We start from the raw sequence: 26,088 nt of genomic DNA, 5'->3' as shown, positions 1-26,088 counted from the left end.
CTGGATTCGTGGTGAATTTGAGGTCCTTCTTCCCAGCGAAGTCTTCTTATGAGACATAGTACGAAATTCTAAGCGTGTGGTTGCTCAGTCAGTTATAGCTCGATCCTGATTTGTCTGGAAGTGTTTCTGATTAGCCTCAGAAACCCCTTTCGAAAAATCTTCAGGAAAGCCATGTTTTGATCTTCAATGGCGGCAGTGACTCTATCCATGGTGCAACCCTGTGGCATGGTATTGTACTCGTTTTTGTATCTAATGATTGTGCTTCCTCGGAGAAACGTCTCTCTCATGTCAATTTTTTCTTTCTCTGAATAATTTTGTTTCAGTGTTGTGCTGGTAGAAGATTGCGTAGTGTGATTGTAATCCAAGCTCAGAGAGGAAGCTGGAATAGAATGAGGTACTCTCTCTCTCTCTTCTCTTATCATCATCCTCATATTCTCTGATTCCTTTTGTTCTTTCTGGGAATGAATCGATGAAGCTGATTCTGTAGGTTGAGTAATTTCTTCTTCCCCAGAGTCTGGAACATATCTTATCGTTCAAAGCATAAATTTTCTGACAATATTCTCGACCAAGTTGAGAAGTTTGCCACTGCTCGCCTCGAGAATCAGTCCAAGTTGATTAGCAAGGTAAAAAAGCCAGCTTTGTTCGTTTCTTTTATTGGTCTATCAAATTTGTATTCATGTTTCTCTATGCATTTCAAATAGTTGTGGTTTTCTACCCTACTGTCTAGGTTGCAGCTTTGATGGAGTATGATAATGTCGATGATTTTGTTGATAAGAAATCTGATGAGGAAGTTAAGAAAGATCTTGTATTGGCGTGTCAGAGATTCCCTTCTATCATTCTTGGTGATTCTCGTCCAGTGGAACTATACAGCAATAGCATATCTTCAGATGAACCAAGGGGTATTCTTAAAACGCCAACTGATAACAGTTTCCTGCCCACTCCCATCCATGGAGGATGGTTTGATCCAGACAATCTTTCCAGAACTTTATCTTCCTTGTGTCCAGAGGTTCAGAATGTTGATTCTTCCAATCTCAGAGAAGAAATTTCAGATGGTTCCTTTTTTACGAGCCAAACCACAGTTTCTGAACTTGAAACAACATCTGATGATTCTGCCTCTCAACAATTCCTTGGTAGCAGTATAGGTTTTATTCCCGGGCTAAGTAAGAGGCACAGCAATCAGCTAGATACCTGTGGCTTTCACACGGTAGGAATTTAAATACATAGAAACAACAATTTTTCCTTGATGGAAGGCTTAAACCCAGTTTTCATACTGTCTACCAATGCAGATGAAGAAACTATTGCATCATTTTCCTCGAACCTATGCAGATTTGCAGAATGCACAGGTTGATATTGAGGATGGACAGTACTTGATATTTGTTGGCAAAATATTGTCTTCCAAGTGAGTATTTCCTTCGGAAATCATTCAAAAGTTCATCTCAAACATAGTTAAAAAAGATCTTTGTCAAGAAATCGTCTCTATATTACCACTGTTTTTCTGTTGACAATTTCTCAAATCAGCATTGCTTACGCCTTTTTCTTGAGCCACATCTACACATTTTTGAAATTCTAATTTGAATAATTCGCGGTTCATGTGCAGGGGAGTTAGAGCTAGCTCTTCATTTTCCTTTCTCGAGGTTATTGTAAGCTGTGAAATCTCAGGCAGAGACAGAACTCCGGGGAATCTGAGTTATAATACTGAAGATAAAGCAGGAAAATCAATTTTTTTGCATCTGAAGAAGTTTTTTAGGGGGACTCGCTTTACCTGGCAACCCTTTCTTAATGCTATTCAAGAGAAACATAAAGTTGGGGATCTTGTTTGTGTTTGTGGGAAGGTAATTCCGTTGCTTACTGTCTTTGTATGTATTTTTATCTCTTGCTTAGGTAGTTTACTTGTTTGTAAAAGACGGCCTCATTAGTCTTTAGCTCTCTTCTTCAAGTCAACTTTGAAGCTTGGACTTGTTTTAGTAAAATAGAAGAACAATAACGCATCAGATTTACGTGCAAAAGTATTTGGCAACTGTGCTGATTCAAGAATCTGTTGATAATCTCTTCTACTTCTAGGTTAAGTCATTACGTGCAGAAGATCATTTTGAAATGAGGGACTACAATATTGATGTACTCAAAGATGAGGAAGAATCATCTCTTCGAGCCCAGGGGAGACCATATCCTATATACCCTTCAAAAGGAGGGTTGAACCCAAAGTTCCTTAGCGACGTCATCTCCAGGTTTTGTTTCTCTTTTCTCTTCCGGGATCTTCACTGGTTAATATAATATTACATTATTTGTTTCGGTATAAACGTAATTGAGACAGCAGTTCTGAAGTCCCATATCAGGGAATCATTTAGATTTTGAGTAAAAGCTTCACCTTTGACCTGATTGAGTGTTTCAAGACTGGCCTGAGTGAAATAATTTTTTTTCATATATCATAAAAATTTCCTAGAACTAAGCATGCCATTACATATTTCAATGATTAGTACGCTTGTTTATCACACCTCACCAACGTTTCTCACATAGGGCTCTGCGGGTTCTCCCCGCCAATATTGATCCGATTCCTAAAGAAATCACTACAGTGTTTGGCTTACCATCACTTAATGATGTAAGTCCTGCTTCTCTGTTTGAAGCATTACTTTTTGATTAACTTCTTCTTTAATCCGCAACAAAATCTTATGTCTCAATTGCTTTTCATTCTTAGTTTTTTCCCTTGCGGTAAATGTAGGCATACGTTGGTATTCACGAGCCCAAGACTTTAGATGAGGCTGACTTAGCTCGCAAAAGGCTTATATTTGACGAGTTCTTTTACCTACAGGTAGCTAGCTTCTTGAATAATGTCTTCTCAGAAGCATAACTCTTAGTCTTAATCTGTTAGTCCGTTGAATTTTGTTTTCATACAGTTAGCACGTTTGTACCAAATGCTTCAAGGCCTTGGCACAAAAATAGAGAAAGATGTATTGCTGGAAAAGTTTAGAAAGCCAGTGCTTAATTCCGTTTATATTGAAGAATGGTCCCCTCTCACTAAGAGTTTTCTGAAGGCTCTACCATATTCCCTCACTCCTAGCCAGCTAAGCGCTGTCTCAGAAATTATATGGGATCTAAAGCGCCCGGTTCCAATGAATCGGCTTTTGCAGGTAGTTTTGTCAGCTTAGCTGGCTGATATTTCTTTCTTTGTTTTGTTTATAGTTTATTCTTTTTCTTTGTAGGCATTTAGCCAATCTTAACGGACTATGAGGAGACTTAGATTTAGCTGTTGCCACAATTTTTTTATCTTTATCTTTTAGGGTGATGTTGGATGTGGCAAAACAGTTGTGGCTTTCTTGGCGTGCATGGAGGTCATAGGATCTGGTTACCAGGTTTGTTGATTAAATCTCTTTACAACCTTCTGATATTTCACTATGTTATGTGTAGTCAATTTTTCAATAAATCTTCTGATATCCGTCATTGACTCGTTCCTTGCATGTAGTTGAATTTGTTATTTGAATTCTATTTTCTCATATGTAGGCAGCTTTCATGGCCCCGACAGAATTACTTGCCATCCAGCATTATGAACAGTGCCGTGATCTGTTGGAGAATATGGAGGGAATAACATCCAAGCCAACCATTGGGTTGCTGACAGGTTCAACCCCGGCGAAGCAGTCACGTAGTATTCGCCAGGCAAGTGATGCAGTTAATATGTCGTTTTAAATCGTACAGTAAGTTTGTGTTCCTAATAACTGACAACTGATGACAGGATCTTCAAAGTGGAGCTATATCGTTTATAATTGGAACTCACAGTCTAATAGCTGAAAAGATAGAGTACTCTGCATTACGTATTGCCGTCGTTGATGAGCAGCAACGATTTGGTGTAATCCAGAGAGGAAAATTTAACAGCAAGGTCAGGTTCCTAGAATATTTTTATCTATCGGATAATTGCATTGTTCATTCTACTTAAACTATCATGAAAAATAATAGTAATGATTCATGAAGTGTATTGTGGCCTGACTTTTGCAGTTATATGGGACATCTGTGATATCAAAAAGTGACTCATCTGACGCTGATGATACATCTAAAGCTGATCTCAGTATGGCTCCTCATGTTCTTGCCATGTCAGCTACCCCTATCCCGAGATCACTTGCCTTAGCTTTATACGGAGATATTTCTTTGACCCAAGTATGTAAAGCTTTTCCATTTTAATTCAGCAGATAGAAACACACTTTTTCCATGCGTTAAACGTCTATAAGCATTTTAAATGAGTGCAACTCTTTGTTTCTTCAGATTACTGGTATGCCACTTGGAAGAATACCAGTTGAGACCCACATTTTTGAGGGAAATGAGACTGGCATCAAGGAAGTCTACTCGGTAATGCCTATGACAATAACTAGAATTTTGTCTTGACGCTCATCATATAAACATATGTTGCTTTTGATTTTGAAAATTCAACAGTAGATGATGTCTAAGCCTAACATCTTTCCATTGACAGATGATGCTGAAAGACTTGAAGTCTGGAGGGAGAGTGTACCTTGTGTATCCTGTTATTGAACAATCAGAGCAACTTCCACAGCTCCGTGCTGCCTCTGCTGAGCTCGAAATAATAACCAAGAAATTTCCGAAGTACAACTGCGGGTTGTTACACGGAAGGATGAAGAGTGAAGACAAAGAAGAGGCTCTGAACAAATTCAGAAGTGGAGAAACACAGATACTTCTTTCCACCCAGGTGATAGAGATAGGTGTTGATGTTCCAGACGCATCAATGATGGTTGTCATGAATGCTGAAAGGTTTGGAATAGCTCAGTTACACCAGCTCCGAGGACGTGTTGGGCGTGGAACCAGAAAATCGAAATGCTTATTAGTTGGGTCAACTACCAATAGCCTAAAACGGTTGAAAATGTTGGGGAAATCATCAGATGGGTTTTACTTGGCAAATATAGACCTTCTTCTACGAGGACCTGGTGATTTGCTTGGGAAGAAACAGTCTGGGCACCTACCAGAGTTCCCAGTCGCTAGGCTAGAAGTAGACGGCAATATGTTGCAGGAAGCCCACATCGCCGCTTTGGTAAGCATTCATTGTCCAGTTGCATTTCAGTGAAATAATATACTTCAATGTCTCTGGATTTATATTATTATTTTGGTACCATGTTTGCACAGAACGTTCTAGGAGATTCTCAAGACCTGGAGAAATTTCCAGCGCTGAAAGCTGAGCTTAGCATGAGACAGCCACTTTGTCTTCTGGGCGACTAAAAGTTTACACAAGCCACAATATGTACATACATAGTACATACTTGGTATGTCCTTTTGGTATTTTGGTACTATGACATATTGTAGTAGTAGTATAGTCTTTGGGTGTCAAATTTAGATTAAGCCTATGACATATTGTAGTAGTAGTATAGTCTTTGGGTGTCAAATTTAGATTAAGCCTAGACGGGGAGGGGGGATCCAAAATATTTTGATGTCATGTAAACTTTTGTGCACAACAAGAGACCCATTCATGTGAAAAAAGGAAGGATACTTGACTTGGAGTTGATGCCTTTGAATAGGACGTGAACTAAAATGGGATCTGTAAAAGTAACAAATTAGTGGTGGCTTTATGCATACCAAAGTTTGTATTTGGAGAGTTTTGTGGAGTGTAAGTTAATATTAGAAGAAAGTGGTAATAGGAATTAGGAATGGTGTTGTGAGTGACCCACAGGCCACAGGGACACAGTAGCAAACAAAACCAATCGAGGAGATCTCACGGGGGAGGAGAGGGACAAAGAGACAAGTGGTGGCCCACCAAATGTTTCCTACCCAATCATCAAAGGATAGGACCCACTAACCACCTTGTCTCCTCCTTTGTCCTTCACTTCCGTATTGAAACTTGAACTGTTGGCAACTTGTTTCTCATCTTATTGACACTGCTGCTTCTCCCCTGTATCATTCTGCGTCTTCTTCTCTTTGTATGGATCATTCTAAACACTTGCATCACTCCATTGTTGCTTCTACTAATAGATCTAAACTGGATCCAGTTTATAATTAGAGGGAATTCAACATACATATCTGTATTTTTTTTGGCAATAATACGAGATCATCATCGGTTGGAGATAGAGAAGACAAGTGTAGAAACCATATAAAATTAGTTCTCTTCACATACTTCTTTTGGTGTCTGTGTATGGGTACTGCTACTATTGTAGGTATAATAATTGGTGCCGGTCGGCAAAAATATATTTTGATATGATAAAACTAGCATGGGGTTGAAAAAAGACAATCATGATAACACAATTCTCATGTTTAATTTGAACACTACAAGGACCAAAAGTTGTCACACATAACTATGCCGGCTTTTTCCAATCCTTTTTGTGTTTTGATAACAATAGTTTAACATTCCCTTTATTTTGTTCAATCTGTTGCATTAATGTGTTTTGTTTTTAACCTTTGTAACTGTGCAAATATGTTCGGCTTGAAGAAGAAAATTGAAACCTTATGAGTGGCAAAAGTAGAGATGAAACAGGCACAAGGGTTTGGATCCAAAGAGTAGAAGAGAATGATTAAGAGACAAGACATAAACTTCTTCTTTTTTTATGTTTCTTTGACTTTAGAAGATAGTGATGTCGGAAGATAAATCTGTGTACGTTCCTAGACGAATGATTTGCTCATCGGAAGCTACAAAAAGCTGTTTGTACAAATTGGGGATCCTCTTTTCGTTTTTCTATATAATATCTTATACTCCTACTATGCTCTCCTCCCATGACAGTAATAATTGAAGCTTTAACAATCCAACACAAATTGTAAAACTTGAAAGAGAGTGAGTGGTCACTATGGTATTGGCATACTAATTTATCAATATTTTTAAACACTGATTTGATGTATCATGTACGATAGAGAGTTATTTTGCAATAAAAGAAGTAGACAAATCAATGATTGTAGTTGTGTGCGATCGACCGCACAAAGAGTATGGTGGTGACTAGTGACTACACAAATATGGTCTGATATAACAACTTTCTTAAACATTTTGAAAACGCAAATCATCATCATCATCATCATCATCATCATCATCATCATGCACCAACAAATATAATCAGTCTTTACCCTTCAAAAGAAAAGAAAAGAAAAAAACAATGATAGTCAGTACCAATATATTTTGGAAATATAAACTAGATAACGCTACATTTATGACGGATTGATAAATGTCCTTGATCTTATTTAAACTACATTTTTTTTGGTTACCATTTGACCAACATAACTCCACAAAAGTGCATACACAAATATGTTCATCAATATATAGAATATTTTGGGTTTGAATTTTCACATATATCGTCTTCAATTTAGTATGAAAAGATACTATTATGCGTATATTATTGGGTCTCATGCACCAATTAATTTAGGCACCTTTGAAAACATAAGTTTCTTTGCTGTAATTAATTTGGTCAATATGATTGAACAATATTGAAACATGCAGTATTGTTTTTTCATGCGTTTCGCGAGATAGCAGGAGAATGAATATATTGGACTCATGGTGTTTCTCAAAGCAGAAAAGAGAAAATGATTACCAATAGTATTTCTTTTGTCAACTTTTTATTTTTATAGGATATATGAAAGCAGAGCAAATAATACTAGTATATGTATGTCATAATCACGAAATTCGGATAATAGTAATCTAATGGTGGATCACAAACAAATAATTAAGCAGTCAGTTAAATAAAGGAACGTGTGTGTGTGTGTGTGATCTAATCGAGTGCTTATTAATTATATATGCAAATCAGAAAAAATATATATATGACTCATGCAAATGACCAAGAATGCGCCACAAAAGGTCTAGTAGCTAGACCGGTCAAGTATTGTTATCTTTATATAAGTATCTTAATAAAACAAAGTATACACGTAGCATTGTTAATTCTACACATACTTTTTATAATGTGTGTGTGTGTGTGTGAATTGTTGGAATAAAATTACATATACAAAAAGAAAAACTGGTTTCTATAACTAGTTTTAGACTACTACATACTAGTTTATAGAGATAAATAATAATACTCCTTAAATTGACTAAATAATACGTTAACGTTACATGTTTCCATGGACAATTAGATTGTCTTATGCTGTTGTCTTGAATGACTAGTATCTTAAACCGTACACAGATTCAACAAACCCAAGTTAACGTAGTAATTATGATTTACAGTATTGAATAAGCGTTTATATGTCAATAATTTATCACAAGTTTATAATTCATAACTCTCGATCTCTCTCTCTCTCTTAAAAACAAAACATCATCATCGACATATATGTACAAAAAGTGAAACAAAAAGTAGTAATGAGAGATGATCGTAATGGAAATTGGTGGGAGACGTATAGAATAAGAAGAAGAAGAAGAAGAGTTGATCTCTCTCAATCATTTTCATAATATTTGGACCGACTCAGCTTCACGTTCCTACGGAATAAAGAGAGAATCTTCTTTTTATATATCTTTTCTAATCAAACTTAAAAATAGATACTAGAGTAATTAAATTGGTAATTAATTTAATTAAACTAGTAATAAAATGTTACAAAACCTGACTAAAAAACAAAACCTGCGGGTTAGTCTCCCACACGGAGTCAGTCAGCGTTTGTATTAATGACTCCAAACTATTGGATCCAACTGTTTGACACGTGTCACTTATCCTACGGCTCTTCTTTCTCATCTCTAATTTTCTTTTGACTAGTGAATCCTTCGGTTCAGTCAACAACACTCCTCCCTTTTTTTTCTTCTTCTAATTTTTATTTATTTATTACTAATACTCCTATTTATTTAGCTTTTAATTTTTCATATTAGTATAATAACTACTACTACTAAAATAAAATAGAAAATTTTCATAGGTTGATGATAGATACCTTAACCCGACGCATCTTAATACTGTTTATCTTCTTACACTGGTTATATATGTCTTTAGGTCCTTTTTTATATATAAAATAAAACTACTATTTACGTGCATAATGACAATGATATACGTACGCATACACATATAGTACTATGCCATATGGATCACGCATGCGTTCGTGCGTGTATGTTAACTTTGTAAATTATACAAAACGTATAGTATAAATATAAAGGCATCGCCACGCTTCAAGTTTATTATTGTCTCTCACCCCTAACCTTTTATATTAAACTGAGAGTTTAATTTTCCTCTCAAACTTTACCCATTTTTTTTTTCTTTTTCTCTCTTCATCAATTCTTCTCTTAAGAACCCTAGCTAATCAAAAGTACTCGGATCAAATGGCGATTTTACCGGAGAACTCTTCTAATTTAGATCTTACTATCTCCGTTCCAGGCTTCTCTTCCTCCCCTCCCTCCGGTTAGCTTCTTCACACACCCATATACATCAACACTAGCTAGAACCTGCTTTTCATATTTGATCACATGAAACTATACAATATATATACACATATGCATAAGTATATCTATGTAAGGCTTGTGTTCGGATTCTATGTTTCTTCTTTTTGTTGATGATATATATATGTTTATACAAGGAAAATTCATGAGTTCTCAAAACTGATGTTATTAATTTCTCTTTGACCACGATATAATATATACCGTTTTGTCGTTGGTGATATATATAAACAACACATGAATAAATTTCAGATGAAGGAAGCGGAGGAGGGAGAGAACAGCTAAAGCTAGACATGAATCGTTTGCCGTCGTCTGAAGACGGAGAGGATGAGGAATTAAGTCACGATGATGGCTCTGCTCCTCCTCGGAAGAAGCTCCGTCTAACCAGAGAACAGTCTCGTCTTCTTGAAGATAGTTTCAGACAGAACCATACCCTTAATCCCGTAACTACTTCGGTTTCTCTATCATTATCTTATTTTTATTACAAAAAAAAAAGAACTGTAATTATGAATGTTTCTTTCGTTCTTTCTCTTTATATTATTTTTTTTGTTTGGGGGTAAAAATGTAGAAACAAAAGGAAGCACTAGCTCAGCATTTGATGCTACGGCCAAGACAAATTGAAGTTTGGTTTCAAAACCGTAGAGCAAGGTACGCTTTTAATTTTTTTTTTTTTTTTTTTTTTTTTAACATCATTGGTGAATGAATAAATATCTGACTATATAATATGTAAGGTTAAAATAATAAGCGGGTGGTTGATGATTAACGAGAGAGAGTTCGATCACCATATATATATATAAGCGTTAAACGTTGACAGAATATAAATATAAAGCAGAAACTAAAAAAAAAAAAAATGAAATCTGAATCGGATTCGACCCACCCCGTTAACATATATATACAAGTCGTACCCTTAAATAATAATAAAGTTAACCTTGTCCTTTTCATGAAAATTATTTATCTCATTCCTCCATCAACACATTTTTTTTTTATATATATAATGCTTTCCTTCTAGGTCCTTCTTAAAATTCTCCACTTGTTACATGGAATATATATAATATATATACGAGGAAAATGTCAATTAATTTGACCAAAAATGTTTTTCAAGTCAAACAAATTTACAGAAAGAAATTAACAGCCAGCCACTCAATTAAACACACATATTAACGAAATAGTAATATAGTGTTGAAGTAGTTATGCATATATCAACATCACGTACATATATATGTGTTGTTGCATGGTTATTTTCACGAGTGACAACAGCATCTTTTTTTGGAGCCGCCAATTGTGATATCCATTAACACGTTTTTATATATATAAAATGTGTGTATTCGATGTAACAACTTGGAGCAAAGTTTTGTCTTTTAAAAACACTTTGGCTCGATCGTTTACGTCAGTACGTGTATACATTAATACAAGTACCTATGTATTCACGTGTCGATGTCTCGTGAATGTTTCATACACTCATTAGTCGTTTATTAGGATTTTTTTTTTTTTGTGTGTAACGTATAGTTCTATAGTTTCTGCATCAATCTACATGTTTCATGTGTATAACGTATATTACTAGCTAGTCATTCTATAATTCGTTAGTCATTGTTTTGCCCAAATCGAAAAAAACAAATCTATAAATTGGTTAGAATGTCTTTTTTCTTTTTACTCAAATAACAATACTTTATTTATTTATACATCCCACAATAATTGTGTGAAGAGATGGGAAAGATATGGTGCAGTAAATATAAGAGAAGAGTTTCAAGAATGGTCGTATTACTATTATGACGGTTTCCCAAAATATAACTATAATCATAATTAACCACAAACCTTTTTATAATACTCCATAAGTATATTTGATATATAGCCTCTTTCTCTTTTAAATTTTTAATGTTTTAATTTGATTGAATATATAAAATCCAAGACAGACAATGAATGTGTTTTCTTTCTTTCTCTGCCTCGTGTGCTTACTTTTCTACATCAATGCCCTTTGACTCATAATTCATTGTGCAGTTCATGCATGCGTTTTTATTTTCCATAATTGTTTTTAATATATTTTGCATCGTCAACAAGCATTTGATCCGTGTTCGGATGTCATATCTCATACTAGTGTATATATTAACAAGTTGTACAAAACAAGGTTAACTAAAATGCATGTTTACATGCATAAATAAATAACTTCGTCCTTTCTTTGGAATTGTTTGGAGTAGGAGCAAATTGAAGCAAACAGAGATGGAATGCGAGTATCTAAAAAGGTGGTTTGGTTCGTTAACGGAGCAAAACCACAGGCTCCATAGAGAAGTAGAAGAGCTTAGAGCCATGAAGGTCGGTCCACCAACGGTGAACTCCGCCTCCAGCCTCACCATGTGCCCTCGCTGCGAGCGTGTCACCACTGCAGCCACCCCACCTAATTCCATGGCGGTTCCAGCCAGGAAAACGTTTCCGCCGCAAGAGCGTGAGGATTGATCTATGTTATCAGTATGGTTTATAAGTCAACGAAAGTCAACCCCTTCAGCCCAAAAGCAAAATTGCTGTTCACATGATTTCGTGTAAATATACTACTTAGAGATTTTGTGCTGCACAACAACTCTTTGTAAATATTATTTCATTATTTTTTAATTAGAAATCCAATATCCTTAATTTGAAGCTTGAAGTCAGAAATTAAAACAAATTAGTATATAAACAAATACAGTATGATTCAAAACACTTTAAACGATTTGGTTGTTATGTTTCCTTTACATAAATTTTGAATTTCTTCCGTATTCTTTTACACATATTAGAATTATCTTTGTGTTATCTTTTTACATATTAGAATTATCTTTTTATATTCTTAGGTTTGGTTTGGTATCTCATAGACTCATACTCAGTTGAGTTTGGTTCGATCCAGTTTCCAAATAATTTTTATTTTGCCTAGGTCTATAACTAGATTTTGTGTGTTTTTCGAATAAAACTGAAAATGTCGAGCAAAGGAAAAACAATAGGCGAAATTGGGCCCATAAGGTTGGTGTGAAAATTCTTTAGGCCGTTTAGATAGGGCCGTAAAGTTTCGAGTCCGTTTATATGTAACTGCAAAGTTTTGAATAGAAACCCAAAATCCTTGGTCGGTGGGTCAATCTCTCTGCTCGCTCATCTGAAATTTGATTGGAGAAGTTTTTCCCGTTCTAGATTAAATACATAACAGCGAATAATTAGTTTTCCCCATTTTGCATTAAACCAGTACTGTCGTCAAATAGTTCGAGGAAGAAACTAGCTTGCGACGTACGGTACCAACAATGGAGTTTTAATTAGGGGTAATTAGAGTTTTATGTTCGATTTTAAAACAATCTTAAACCATTAGCTTATTAACGATCCATAGCTGCATTTAACTGATTTCGATTCTTAGCTGCGTTTAGCCAAAACGTTAATTAACTTCTTAAAGTTTATGTTTGGTTTTAAATCATTCTTATATGTGTTCTGTTTATCTATGTCTTTTTTTAACTGTTAAATCATTTGTTCATTCTCAGCTGGGAATTGCGATTAGATTTTAAATTCATGCGTTCATTCTTGAAATTTTATGTTCGGTTTTTAGTTCATGTTAAAAAATGCACGCTTGTTTCCCATTCATTCTTATCTGATGAGTCAACTAGTTTTGACTTATTAAACACACCCCATATCAGGTCTTGCGAGCGCTGTCTTCCACTGGGATCGAAGTTAAACACGTCCCAAACGGTTATCTCTTTTCTACAATGTGAGTCTTTAGATTCAAAGTAGTGTAGCTTAATCTTTTCTTACAATGTCAGGATGTAATGTTGTTTACTTGGGAATTCCATAATCGAATCGACCTCCGGCTACATTTATGCTTGTATCCGATTCCCCCGCACGGCACGGTTTGTCTCACATTCTTAACTCCCTAGTTATCAACTACATATCTTCTTCTTTTTTGTACTTTCTATTTGACATTAACTATATTAGCTTTGAAGGCTTTTGCTCCTTACTTTGTTATTATTTCCTCCTTTGAGGAAGATTAGTAATCTATAAAGTTACGTACCTAATAACTTCTTTTATTTTCTCAAACCAATTTCGTATATATTTCGTTTTAGCATTATTCACGTATAGACCTACTCCGAAAAGCTAACGAGACACACTTATAGTTAGGAACATATTATATATGTAGTAAAATCTCCGGAAAGCCACATAAAGAAAAGAAAAAAAAAGGAAAATAGGGAACTGAGTAATAAAAACTTTGTTGTGAGGAGGCCTTGGGGTTTGGTAGCAACGGGGACGACCCGGCACAAGGTAGGAATGCCATGTATGGGAAATGGACCACGTGCGTATCACGTGACATCCACATCATTATGGTACTAATTGTATGACCAGACTTGATCAAGAGTCAAGACACCTTGACCCCTAGCTAGCTCCTCGTTGGTTAGCTATACTCATCAGCGTGGTGCGTGTGGTGAAGCTGGGAATAAGGATGCTTTAGCTCTTTTGAGATAATCAGAGCGCTGTGATCTTTTTCATGGGTCCAGAGAATACAGGTCATCTCGTGTCCACCACATTAACCATACAATCTGATAAATAGTGAATAGTGAGATATATATTATTAATTACAACGAACGAACATGCATGTGACTAAATATATTCTAAGCATAGCGAAAAGAGCATTGATCTTGTAGGTACGCCAAACTCGATACTCTCTATCCAATGCTCTATAGTAATACTGTATTATTTATAAAATCGTAATCTTGATACTATAAAAAAAAAATGTATTTGAATGGTAGTTTTATTTGTAGTTAATGTAAAGAACAAAAAGAATGATTAATGGTGATGTGACTCGTGCTCTCGTTTCTTCGGTCTTCAGCATGTGATTAGGTGTGTGTTAGAGATTATAGTATGTCCTTAACGTTATATATAACTCATCATCTTCTTACACTCTAAAACCATTTGCAGCCTCCCATGATTATTGAATCCAATGATTATTGATTGGGTCGTATATATACCAAATAGTATTAGGTCAAACTATATCCGTCGTCTATCTATATTTTTATTTTATTTTTACTTCTCATTATATCCGTCGTCTATCTAGAACAAACAAAATAAGGATATAAAATGTATCTATATCTAATTTGGTTGGATATAATTGAGATGCCTTATATAATAATAATTTGATCTTGGACGGAAAATGATATGACCAGTGTTAGTGTTTAATCAGTGAGATCCTTTGAATTTGAGCAAAGATAATCTAAATTAAATCACAAGTTTTGGTAGAGGGCGAAGTATGACTGTTACAAGGTCATTAGGCTGCGACACATTATAATTAGCATATATAAAATAGTAAAATTGTGAGTGACAATATTTTGAAGGTTAATTAGGTAACCAAACAATAATTATTGTAACAGTGATCACAATTAAGTATAAATACTGTGGAGAGAAACAAAACTAAATTTGTTATTACCAAATCATTTGGATGCCATTAGTTAAGTTGGCCGTGATGGAAGTTGAATTGAAGTATATATATTTTTTGGTGCAGGTCCGCTTGGCACCTAAACCCTGTCAGTGTTATGGCGATTGTAGTCTTAGTAGCCAAGATCCGAGTTTGTAGGTAGGTACGTTGTCTGAATGTCAGAACCATAGATAATATGAGAACAATTACGACCACCACGAATAACACTAATAAGCAAGACTGGCGAGAAGCTCAGAAACAAGTTGGACGTGCCTTCTTTGGGAGTTAGTTGTATATATAGTGAAGCTGATCGTAACTATTTTCAATACTAAAAGCTAAATTGGGACTTAATTTCTTCCGGAAACCTTTATAAAACCCAAATTGTCTTGTAAACAAAAACAAGAAGAAATTATTATAGTTATAGGAATAGCAAAGTGAGATACGTTTTTGAAAACAGAATAAATGTGTTGGTATTATTAAATTCAACGGTCCAGCAGTGCTTTGGACCTAACACTAATGACGTTTTTTTTTTTTTGCTGCCCTGTATCATCAACAAAGACAAACCCCCCTTTTTTTAATGTATTTGGTTGGAGTCGGACGAAATACAAATTACATCCTACAACTGAAAATGATTACAGATACAGTAATTCGAATTATTCCTTTATTAATACAACTTCTTTTTTCCTTTTTCTTTCTGTCAAGTCCCTGAAAAAAAAATAGTAAAAGTACTTATTTTTTTAGGCAACTTCAAAAACGAAGTGCAAAAACTTGACTGCTTTATGTTAGGAGCAAAACGCAGCACACGAGAGACTGACTGACTATTACTAAAATATTCCATGATAAAAACAGTCCACGTCCCGCCAGAAACTGCCCCATATGCCATTCGCCACGTGTCCCCACTCAACTACAACACACATAAAAATTAAATTATTCCCTTAATTAATTAACTTTTAGAAAACGTAATCGTGTGCAGATGACTGATGAGTGATGATGACACTGTCACTACTGTATGACTCTCTACTGGACTAGTATATAAAGAGTGATGATGATGATGATATTGAGTCAATTAAAAGGCCCCCTCTCCCAAATCCCCCCTAACGGTTTCTTTATTCTTCCCATTTTGCCCCTCTCCTCTCTTCTAGTTTCCCCCTCTAATGCCACTACTCTCTCTTCTTCTCACTACTAACTAAAAGCCAGCAAAGTCTTTTTTTAATCCCCACACAGAAGTAAAAGATGATTACGTGGCACGACTTGTACACCGTCCTCACCGCGGTTGTGCCGCTCTACGTCGCCATGATCCTCGCCTACGGATCCGTGCAGTGGTGGAAGATCTTCTCCCCTGACCAGTGCTCCGGCATCAATCGCTTCGTCGCCATCTTCGCCGTCCCTCTCCTCTCCTTCCACTTCATCTCCACCAACGACCCTTACGCCATGAACCTCCGCTTCATCGCCGCCGACACCCTTCAGAAGATCATCATGCTCTTCCTCCTTGCTCTCTGGGCCAACCTCACCAAGAACGGTAGCTTGGAGTGGATGATCACCATCTTCTCCCTCAGCACTCTCCCCAACACTCTCGTCATGGGGATCCCTCTCTTGATCGCCATGTACGGCTCTTACGCCGGCTCTCTCATGGTCCAGGTCGTCGTTCTTCAGTGTATCATCTGGTACACTCTCCTCCTCTTCCTCTTCGAGTACCGTGGCGCTAAGCTTCTCATCATGGAGCAGTTCCCTGAGACTGCCGCCTCCATCGTCTCCTTCAAGGTCGAGTCCGACGTCGTTTCCCTCGACGGCCATGATTTCCTCGAGACCGATGCTGAGATCGGAAACGACGGCAAGCTCCACGTCACCGTCAGGAAATCCAACGCCTCCAGGAGGTCACTGATGATGACTCCACGCCCTTCCAATCTCACCGGAGCTGAGATCTACAGCCTCAGTTCCACTCCCAGAGGCTCCAATTTCAATCACTCCGATTTTTACTCCGTCATGGGCTTTCCCGGCGGGAGGCTTTCTAATTTTGGTCCGGCCGATCTCTACTCCGTTCAATCTTCTTCTCGTGGTCCGACTCCACGGCCTTCCAATTTCGAGGAGAACAACGCCGTCAGATACGGATTCTACCCTAACCCGGCGACGGCGGGTTCGTACCCGGCTCCGAACCCGGAGTTCTCATCCGGGAATACGGCTGTTCCAACTAAACCGAATAAAATCCCTAAAGAAAACCAACAGCAAGATAAGGACAATAGCAACAAAGCGAGCCATGACGCTAAGGAGCTTCACATGTTTGTTTGGAGCTCTAGCGCTTCCCCTGTTTCCGACGTCTTCGGTGGAGGCGGAGGTGAACACGTCGCCACGGAGCAATCTGAGCAAGGCGCCAAGGAGATCCGGATGGTCGTCTCTGATCAACCTCGAAAGAGTGATGCCGTTAGAGGTTTGCTTTAATTTACTCTACATGTATTATTTAATCAAATTTATATTAATCCTAATTTTGGTGTGTTTTTGTCAGGTGGTGATATCGGCGGTGGCGATGTTGGAGAGGGTGAAAGAGAGATAGAGAAAGCTACGGCAGGGCTAAACAAAGTAAAGTCTAATTCCACGGCGGAGCTAGAGGCGGCTGGGGGAGGCGGAGGCGGCATGGGAACACATATGCCGCCGGCAAGTGTGGTGACGAGACTGATTCTGATAATGGTGTGGAGAAAACTCATCAGAAACCCAAACACATACTCAAGTCTCATCGGTCTCATCTGGGCTCTTGTTGCTTACCGGTCAGTCTCAGTCTCAGTCTCACTCCAATCATCATTTTCTTACTTACTGGTTGGTTATGTGGATAATATATGATTATTTGAATTTATAAGAGGAAATAACATAATCATAAGCTATGGCCTATGCAGAGGAATATAATTTTGTAATGGAAACTTAATACTAATAATGGAGTAATGGGATTATTTTGGAAGCAGGTGGCATGTGGCTATGCCCAAAATATTACAACAGTCCATCTCCATACTCTCAGATGCTGGTCTTGGAATGGCTATGTTCAGCTTAGGTATGTATGATTCAAACACTAGTAACCTTGCTTCCTCTTCATCTCAAGACTTGTCTTTGATGATGATCTAATGACTAATTAAAAGATAGAATGATAATGTTGGGTCCAAATTTTGTTCTCATCATATCTGTTAAAGACTCATTTAATGCAAAAGGGTGGGGTCTGGGGGTGTGTTTAAATTAGTCGTAGTTGTCCAGCTTGTAATTGGTAAAAGTCATATATGGACACTGTACAAAGCACTTACCAAAAGAGAGAGAGAGAGAGGATCCGGACCCTCTATGACCCAGCAGACATGTCGGTAGGTCCGGTCCCCCCCTCCCCACTGGCTAGCTGTGTGTACTTATTTGGGGTCTCACCAAGTAGCTGACCTAACTCTTGCTGGTCAATTTCTCAAATCCCTTGTTTAATTAATTTTTCTTTTCTTTTTTCGGTGAAACTTTAAGGTCTATTCATGGCACTTCAACCAAAAATCATTGCTTGTGGGAACTCGGTCGCCACGTTTGCCATGGCAGTCAGATTTATAACCGGTCCGGCCATCATGGCTGTTGCTGGGATTGTCATTGGGTTACACGGCGACCTTCTCCGTATAGCCATCGTTCAGGTATACAAATTTGTACTTTTGTTTTTACATATGATTTATAATAGGTCTGTAACTATATTATTACAAGATGATGATGATGTTGAGTGCATGGGTTTATAAATATAGGCTGCGTTGCCTCAAGGAATAGTTCCCTTTGTGTTTGCAAAAGAGTACAATGTGCATCCCACGATCCTCAGCACTGCGTAAGTTCCAAACTTGCAACATTGTTATATGTTTATTGGGTCAAGCTCAAGTAGTAGTATCCTGATTAACACTAAATATATGTTGTTGGTGAAAATGGATGCAGGGTAATATTTGGAATGTTAATAGCGTTACCCATAACACTGGTCTACTATATTCTTCTTGGCCTCTGAATTGGTCCCTTCAGTTTCTTCAACTGGCTTTTGAGAGCGCCTCGGAGATTGGGTTCTTCTTCATTTCTCGGTTAACCACCACGGAAATAAAGAAAGCCTTTAATCTTGTGGGAAAGAGTGGAAAGGTCAAGAAGAAGATATATATGCCCTCTTTGGTTTTTGGTTCCAATATTTGTGGAACACAACAAAAAGTACTTAGGATTTAGTGAACAAGATTTGAATGGATTAAGGATCTTGTCTCCGTTAGACGCCAAAAAAAAAAAAAAAAAAAAAAATCAACTCTTCATCTACCTTTTTTTTTTTTTTTGCTTTTCTGTTTTATGTTAATTTTAATGTGTAGATTTTGGCTAAGCATATGTAAAACATTATTATACAGCCGTATGATGTGTATATATGCACCTTTTTCTTAACTGAATCTTATCATTCCAGTGGTTTAGTGGTTTGTCCGACAATGATACCATACTTTTGATTCAAAAATCTATGATGTGCCCGAGTGAGTTTGTAGACGATGATACAAGAGTAGCTAGTAAAACTCTAGCTTATGAATATTGTTTGGGATGGAGTATACTACTAGTCGAGAGTAAGTATTCTGTTAAGAAGGCATCAAAGTGTATACACACATACACTACGTACGTATATAGAGAAAACAAAGCAAAATATAGGGAAACAAATGGGATCGAGACTCGTAAGTGGTGGATGTGGATGGATGGATATAGAGAAAATTCAATGAATGCAAAATCTAGACAACATTTGCCCAAAAGCGACGATGCATATATATTGTTTTTACTCCACGACAAGAGTTTACCCTTTTCGTTTTACACTACACACATGCATGCATGCCCTCAATATTTTTATTTTCTCATAATTTCTGTGTAATTCATTCTTCTTTTGTTTCGGAATATTAAAATATTCTAAAATTTTAGTAAGGGGAAAAAAGGTTCCCACCCCACGTGTGACTTCTCAAACATAAAAATTCGAGCATCAAAAGTATTGTATTATAACAACATGGACGATGGACCACACTTTTATTCGCATTTCGATTATATCACTCCTCTTACCTATAAGCTTATATATATTTCTTTTGTGGAACTAATCAACAGTCAAAATATATATATTTGAGTTTATATCATATATATTCCCACGAACATATTATCGGTAATCTCACGAGAGGAAAGATTTTTCATCCTCTCAAAACTAAACAGCTTCGATATTACGCATCCACTTTGGAAGTAACACATCTTTTACTTCGTTATCTTTTTCTTCTAATTTTTATTATGAATTGCATGCAATGGCAAGTAAGTATTTGCCCCAAATCACAATGTGGACCTCATGAAATCCAATACAAATAAATATGGTGTGAAAAGATTTTGGCTGTAATAAAATGTACTTTAGCTTATTCTGGACCAACATTTTTGTTATATATATACTACACTCAACTCAAGTTTCCTTTAAGTCTAATCGAATATGTTTCCCACTCTCTCACAGAAAATAACTTATCAATAATTGCCACATACATATTAATCTTACTCTAAATTCATGATGAAAGTGTTTTCATTTTGTTTTAACCGTGTTTAAATACAAGTACATAAATCAAAATTAAGTTTTCAGGTTAGAAGAGTAGAGACCATGGAAAACACTTTTTGCATAGAAAGTTTGGCCCTTGCTCTAATGATATGATGACTTTTGTGAACCCAAAATGCTATGAATAAATTGGATTGAATTAAAAAAAAAAAAAATACAAAACAAAATGAAAAAGCACAATCTACTTTTACAAAAAAATAAAAGAAAAAGCAAAATCTATAAATAAAAAAATAAAACGAATAAAAGAAAAAGAAATGAAAGTAATGGGGTTGGTGAGAGAGAAAGGAGATGGGCAATGTATGAGGAACCACGAACAATGGTCTAATCGTAGGGTCTCTCTCTCGTTCTCCTTTACATTTAGTTGCAACGGTCCAAATTTACATAACATGCATTTTAGATTCACATCTCAACGTATCTATCAAAATTTAATGTCCTTGTGGATAACAAAATCCATGCGTGTGTATACAAACAACAAAACACCAACTAACTAAAATGTCTGCCCCCTCTCCTCTGCTGTGGTGGCCATATCCAATGGCAATAATATATGAGATTTACATTTTTTTTTTTTTTTTTTGTTAGTTTTGATGACTCTAGCTAGCTACTGCACATTAAAAAGAATTTGAAATTTATTTAGACAAAACCTCTATTTATCTTAGAGTTTAATCCCTAAACTGGCACTGATTTCAAAATGTTGGGTATTCAGACTAATACATTGGTTGTATGGTGTTCAGTGTTCTTGCAAATAATGGGATGGCCTTCCATATACCTATTTTTATTTTTTTATTGTTGGAATTATTGGAAATCGACCATTGCTGAGTAGAGATAAACGTGAAGCACAAAGTGACAGTTGTGGTTATTGGAACACAAGTAAAGTATGATATTAACTGAATGAACGAAACTTCTTATGTCGTTCAAAGTTAGAAAAAGAGTTTGATTGGAGCAGAATTTTAAAAATGATTTTGGGTACCAGATAAACCCATTGTTCGGCCTGATAGTCGTATAAAGTAAACGGTAGGCGAAGAGAAGTCTGCTAAGAGCCCAATACATAAAAAATGTGGCCCATTGGTAGATAAATGGGCTTGGTTTCCTTAGAATATATCGAATTGATTTATGAAATTTGGTCAAAAGATGGAAGTATCTCAGATGAAAGCGAACATGTTGATGTCGTCGTCGTCGCCTTCCACTCGATGCAGATCGTTCTTCTTCTTCCCAATTCTATTCGCCGTCGTCGTCCTACTTCTTGGACTTCCGATTCTATCCTCCGCCGATAAGCGCCACGTTATCAACTTCCGATCCCCGGGACTCTACCCGGAGGGATTAACCTGGGATCCAAGGGACCAGCACTTTCTCGTTGGTTCCCTCCACAGCCGCACTATTCATTCCGTCTCCGACGCTGGAGTCGTCGAAACCTTCATTTCCGATCCCGATCTACCGGAGAACGCTACTATCCTCGGTCTCGCCGTTGACTCTACTAATCGCCGTCTACTTGCCGCCATCCACTGCGCACCGCCTCTCCTTCCCTTCAGTGCCCTAGCCGCCTACGATCTCCGCAGCGGAGGCCGCCGTATCTTCCTCTCTGCTCTCCCCTCGCTTCCCGGAGACGACGAGGACATCTCCCGCGATATCGCCAATGACGTGGCTGTTGATTTCAAAGGCAACGCTTACGTCACCAACTCAGCCAAAAACTTCATCTGGAGAGTCGATCGCGACGGCGCTGCCTCCATCTTCTCCAGATCGCCGGTGTTCAATTCGCAGCCGGTGGCGGCAGACGCGGACGAAACTTTCCGCGATTGCGGCTTGAACGGGATCGTGTACATCAGCAAAGGCTACCTCCTGGTTGTGCAGAGCAACACAGGGAAGATGTTCAAAGTGGACGAAGATACCGGCACGGCGAGGCTGGTGCTGCTGAACAGAGATGTGATTGCAGCAGACGGGATGACTAGGAGAAGGAGAGACGGCACGGTCATGGTGGTGTCGCAGAAGAAGCTCTGGTTACTCAAGAGCCAAGACAGCTGGAGTGAAGGAGTGGTTTATGACGAAATTGACCTCGACGTCGAAGGCTTTCCGACAGCGGTGACTGTGGCGGGGCGGGATAGGATATATGTCTTGTATGGGAGAGTGATGGAAGGCATAATGAAAAGTTACAAAGGACAAGGAGAGAGGGAATGGTTTGGGATTGAAGAGGTTTGGTCGGAGAAGGAAGGCGGGGAAGATAAGATTTGGTTGTATGTGTTGATCGGGTTTGGCTTCGCTTACTTCTGTATCTGGAGGTTTCAGATGAAGAAGCTCATCACTAACATGGACAAAAAGATCACCTAACCCTTCTACTTTTTTTTATCTTCAGTTTTTTATTAACACGTTTTGTAATAGGAAACAATAGCACAAAACAGGATGTAGTGTTATTTACTCGTTGGGTTGGGTGTTGGAAATGAAAAGCTTTTGATTCTCACATTGTGTCTCTACGAGTAAACAAAAGACAGAGAGAGTGCTTATTGCAGCAAGTTTGCTTCCACCACAGCAGGTGGAGGAAGTAAAGGAAACACTTCATCTCTCTCTAACTCTTTCTCTATCTTTTGGTTTCCTGACTTGTTGGGCTCTGACTCTTTCGCTTTCGCCCGCAGCTTCTCCAATGCTTTCCTTCTGTTCTCGTTTCTCCCTACTCGAGCTTCTGCGGCTTCACCTTGGAAAAAGTTGATCCCTCCAAGAAATCCAGCCGTGAGATACAACATGGTGTTTCTTCTGGAAATGTCTTTGGAATCAAGGGCTTGAAGCTTCTTCGGTTCCTTAATGTTTGCTGTAAGTAAAGGCTGCAAAAATAATGGCAAACAAGACTGACTTCAGAAATCTGCACTAACTAACAAACTGATGCTACTTATCAATACCGAATCTTCTTCTTTCTACTATTGACCATGAAAACAGCAGAAGCAAGCAATCATGAACATATGAAAATATTGTCTGAAGCCTTTTGGTTGTCCTCAATTCATATGGCATAAACCAACTAAAACCTCAACGTTATGTTTACTGATTCCGTGAGATTTAGGGGTTACTTTTACAGGAAATACAAGTTGGAAGCATATAACAGCTGAATTATTGGGGACGAACAATCTCTATTCTCTAATAGCTCAACCTAAAACTCAGCGGCCTCCGGGGAAAGAAAACTAATTCGATTTTTGAAAACTGCTGTACGAACCTGATGAGAACCTACGCTTGTGGCTAAAATCACCCGGCGCCGGGAAATTTTAGGTGATTCTCCGGTCATCGGAGAAAGTGAGATCAAAACAGGCGTCCAGATAGAGCACGATCTCGCCATCTCTCTTCTCCGGCGTCTGTAGCACCCACCACTAATCAAATCTATCAGAAATGTCAATAAAACGAAAAATCAAATTAATTAATAATAAAAATAATGGGTGGTGGGCTTTAAACAGTATAGGCAGGCCTCATATTTGCACATTAATGGGCCTCGTTTAAACATGTACATGTTGAATTCACCTGCTGCAAGCACAGAATTACAGATTTGTAGCAAACAGAAGATCACATATTTTGTCTTCAACATGAACGTTTTCCCGGAAACGTGCAGAAGCAACAAGACTCTTCTCCTCCTTCCTCAACAACGCTGTTTCTCTCTGGAAATCACTTGTTTTCTCAAGACCAGACAATAGAACATTGTATGTCCCCAGTGAAGGCATTATCTCTCGCTCTCTCATCTCTTCCAGTATCTTCATTGCTTTCTCTGGACTCCCTGCTGAGACATAAACACCCATCAGCGCAGTGTAAGCAGCTACGCCCTTTTGATCATCCGGAAGTAAGTAAAAAACTTCTGCGGCCAAGCGAGGTCTTCTCTCAAACCCGAGCCTGTGGATCAACATTGCCCCTTGGTACACACCAAGAGAGTGTTGGGCTTTCAGCATCTCCTTGACCACTTCAATCACATTAGGAAGTTCGTTTACTCTCAGAAATTGACCAATTAACGCAAGATATGCTGACTTCTCGAGATGAATTCCCATTTTCGAGCTGTAATCAAGAGCCAATGAAGCGCCCTCAGTTCTACAACGGCCACAGTTTGTTTCTATGATAGCTGAAACCACAAAAGAATCCAACTTCATCTTCCTTTCTCTCATCTGGTTAAGCATAAGATCAACTGCAACCAGATTCTGCTTCATCAAGAGAACGGAGCTGATAACTCTACTATCATCTGAACTCTTAGTGTCATCAACTTCGGCTGTTGGAGTCTCATCAATGTCACTGGAGCACAAAAGTTCAGCGGAAATATGCAAGTTGACTTCCCGTAACAGATCATCACTTTCACCTGCGGCTTTCAGAGTCTCAGAAGCTTCAAGAAAGATAGGGTAACGAAGGACAATCCCGTTCTGTTTCATGTATAGAAGAACTCGAGCCATGAATGATGTTTCCCCAAATTTACAGGCTTTTCCAATCAGAATATTGCAAGCTGCTTTATCTGGTTGCACCCCAATCTCTTGCATTTTAAAGAAAATATCCAAGGCTTCCTCGCATTTACCTGCAAATCAAACGAAGAAACTAACACATGTTTATTTCCAATAAAATATCGTCAACACAACAAAATAAATTTATTAGTCTTAGTCCATATGTTTATTTCCAATCATCTAATATAACGCAAAAAATTGCAACTTTCAGCTAGGCATTTTAACAAACAGTTGGTGTGCGGAGAATGAAGCTGACCTGTGCCGACAAGATACTCCATCAATACAGTGTAGGTGTAACAATTGGGAGAAACTCGTGAACGTAACATGTCCTTATAAACCTCCGTAGCTTCCTCCACCCTCCCATCGGCGAAGAGTATCTTCATGTAAGCCGTGTACGACACGACAGTAGGTTCGCATCCTTTATCTCTCATCTCCTCCCACAACCTCATTGCTCCGTCGATATCGCCGGAACTTGAAACCCAGTGGATGAGCGATGTATAAGTCACCGTATCGATCAACACACCTTTCTCCTTCATAAGATGGAAGACAGAGTACATGGACTGGATCCGACCGGCCTCACCGAAGATATCGAGCATGGTGGTGTAAGTGAAGTGATCGTGTTTAAAACCCTTGATTTGAGAAGCCCAGTTGAAAAAGAGCCAAGCTTTCTGCATCGGAGGGTGTGCTTTCAAGACACGGTTGATAATGTGAGAATCCCATCGGACACGGAGATGAGGGAGCTGTTCTCGAGCAGATTCCCAGGTGGAGTACTTGAGGATGTTGTAGATGTTGGATACAATGTCTCTTGTGTAAACCCTGGGGTCGTCTGGGCTCTCTGTTTTTGCAAGTTTTGGTTTTTGGACGAATCGCTTGGACTTGGATGGGTTTCTAGGCCTTGGGGGTCGCGGAAGAGAGTGAAGCAGCTTGACGGAGCTCTGGCGATTGGAGAAGTGGATTAGATGGTTGCGGAAGATGGTAGAGAACCGCATGAAATTGGCTATGGAGAAGAATCTACGGCAATTCGCAAGTGTGTCCTGGAGATAACCATTTCTATGTGCAGTATTCCAACCTTGCAGTGTATCTGAACCAAAACGGCATGGAACTTTGTTTTCTGATCAAACCGGTATCTACTAAAAATGTTTTTAGTGAAATTCTGTTTTTTTTTTTTTTTTTTATTGTAGCATGTTTAATAAGCTAATGAAGATGTAGTTTATGAATTTTTGCTAAAGTGTTTTCGTTAAACCAAAATGAACAATGTTTTGAATGGCCTTACAAAATAAGAAATAGATTGAACCAAACTTAGCTAAAACTTCTTGTCCAAAACAAAAAAACCTAGCTACAACTTAAAATTGTTTTCAAACAA

General features: G+C 37.9%; 6 protein-coding genes across 9 annotated transcripts; 4 read left to right on the top strand and 2 right to left on the bottom strand.

The window, feature by feature from the left end:
• The first annotated feature begins 22 nt into the window (after nucleotides 1–22).
• Nucleotides 23–6,005, top strand: LOC17886330 (ATP-dependent DNA helicase homolog RECG, chloroplastic). 3 transcript variants are annotated; one of them, XM_023783523.1, is made up of 17 exons: nucleotides 23–228; nucleotides 324–394; nucleotides 512–623; nucleotides 728–1,204; nucleotides 1,287–1,399; nucleotides 1,598–1,832; nucleotides 2,062–2,225; nucleotides 2,515–2,596; nucleotides 2,717–2,806; nucleotides 2,892–3,125; nucleotides 3,276–3,347; nucleotides 3,496–3,648; nucleotides 3,725–3,868; nucleotides 3,985–4,143; nucleotides 4,249–4,332; nucleotides 4,454–5,026; nucleotides 5,119–6,005. In XM_023783523.1, exons 1-17 carry the CDS (start codon nucleotides 187–189, stop codon nucleotides 5,209–5,211), a joined length of 2,898 nt encoding a protein of 965 aa, XP_023639291.1. In that variant the 5' UTR covers nucleotides 23–186; the 3' UTR covers nucleotides 5,212–6,005. The 3 variants fall into 3 exon arrangements, with proteins under 3 accessions (XP_023639291.1, XP_006292412.1, XP_023639292.1); XM_006292350.2 differs by having other exon boundaries at nucleotides 488–623; XM_023783524.1 differs by lacking the exons at nucleotides 23–228; nucleotides 324–394 and having other exon boundaries at nucleotides 566–623; nucleotides 702–1,204.
• Nucleotides 6,006–9,072: 3,067 nt separating this feature from the next.
• Nucleotides 9,073–11,935, top strand: LOC17884991 (homeobox-leucine zipper protein ATHB-17). The gene is made up of 4 exons (XM_006290318.2): nucleotides 9,073–9,272; nucleotides 9,560–9,750; nucleotides 9,876–9,955; nucleotides 11,500–11,935. The coding sequence occupies exons 1-4, from the start codon at nucleotides 9,194–9,196 to the stop codon at nucleotides 11,753–11,755; spliced, it is 606 nt and encodes a 201-aa protein (XP_006290380.2). The 5' UTR covers nucleotides 9,073–9,193; the 3' UTR covers nucleotides 11,756–11,935.
• Nucleotides 11,936–15,792: 3,857 nt separating this feature from the next.
• Nucleotides 15,793–18,902, top strand: LOC17887383 (auxin efflux carrier component 4). The gene is made up of 6 exons (XM_006290695.2): nucleotides 15,793–17,136; nucleotides 17,212–17,470; nucleotides 17,663–17,748; nucleotides 18,192–18,349; nucleotides 18,455–18,531; nucleotides 18,636–18,902. The coding sequence occupies exons 1-6, from the start codon at nucleotides 15,945–15,947 to the stop codon at nucleotides 18,700–18,702; spliced, it is 1,839 nt and encodes a 612-aa protein (XP_006290757.1). The 5' UTR covers nucleotides 15,793–15,944; the 3' UTR covers nucleotides 18,703–18,902.
• Nucleotides 18,903–21,395: 2,493 nt separating this feature from the next.
• On the top strand, nucleotides 21,396–22,732 carry LOC17884945. The gene has a single exon (XM_006292327.2). The coding sequence runs from the start codon at nucleotides 21,412–21,414 to the stop codon at nucleotides 22,600–22,602; it is 1,191 nt and encodes a 396-aa protein (XP_006292389.2). The 5' UTR covers nucleotides 21,396–21,411; the 3' UTR covers nucleotides 22,603–22,732.
• A 40-nt stretch (nucleotides 22,733–22,772) lies between these two features.
• Nucleotides 22,773–23,593, bottom strand: LOC17885229. The gene is made up of 2 exons (XM_006290376.2): nucleotides 23,474–23,593; nucleotides 22,773–23,090 (listed from the first exon to the last, which is right to left on the bottom strand). Exons 1-2 carry the CDS (start codon nucleotides 23,591–23,593, stop codon nucleotides 22,773–22,775), a joined length of 438 nt encoding a protein of 145 aa, XP_006290438.2.
• LOC17886699 (pentatricopeptide repeat-containing protein At2g01390) lies at nucleotides 23,551–25,928 on the bottom strand. Of its 2 annotated transcripts, XM_023782346.1 has the most exons (3): nucleotides 24,982–25,928; nucleotides 23,773–24,799; nucleotides 23,551–23,634 (listed from the first exon to the last, which is right to left on the bottom strand). In XM_023782346.1, exons 1-2 carry the CDS (start codon nucleotides 25,712–25,714, stop codon nucleotides 23,790–23,792), a joined length of 1,743 nt encoding a protein of 580 aa, XP_023638114.1. In that variant the 5' UTR covers nucleotides 25,715–25,928; the 3' UTR covers nucleotides 23,551–23,634; nucleotides 23,773–23,789. The 2 variants fall into 2 exon arrangements, with proteins under 2 accessions (XP_023638114.1, XP_023638115.1); XM_023782347.1 differs by lacking the exon at nucleotides 23,551–23,634 and having other exon boundaries at nucleotides 23,647–24,799.
• Between the last annotated feature and the right edge of the window lie 160 nt (nucleotides 25,929–26,088).

Source organism: Capsella rubella, unplaced genomic scaffold (genome assembly GCF_000375325.1).
Source record: "Capsella rubella cultivar Monte Gargano unplaced genomic scaffold, Caprub1_0 scaffold_5, whole genome shotgun sequence".
NCBI lineage: Eukaryota > Viridiplantae > Streptophyta > Magnoliopsida > Brassicales > Brassicaceae > Capsella > Capsella rubella.
The sequence above is the reverse complement of the archived record's forward strand: the minus strand, read 5'-3'. Positions and strand labels throughout refer to the sequence as shown.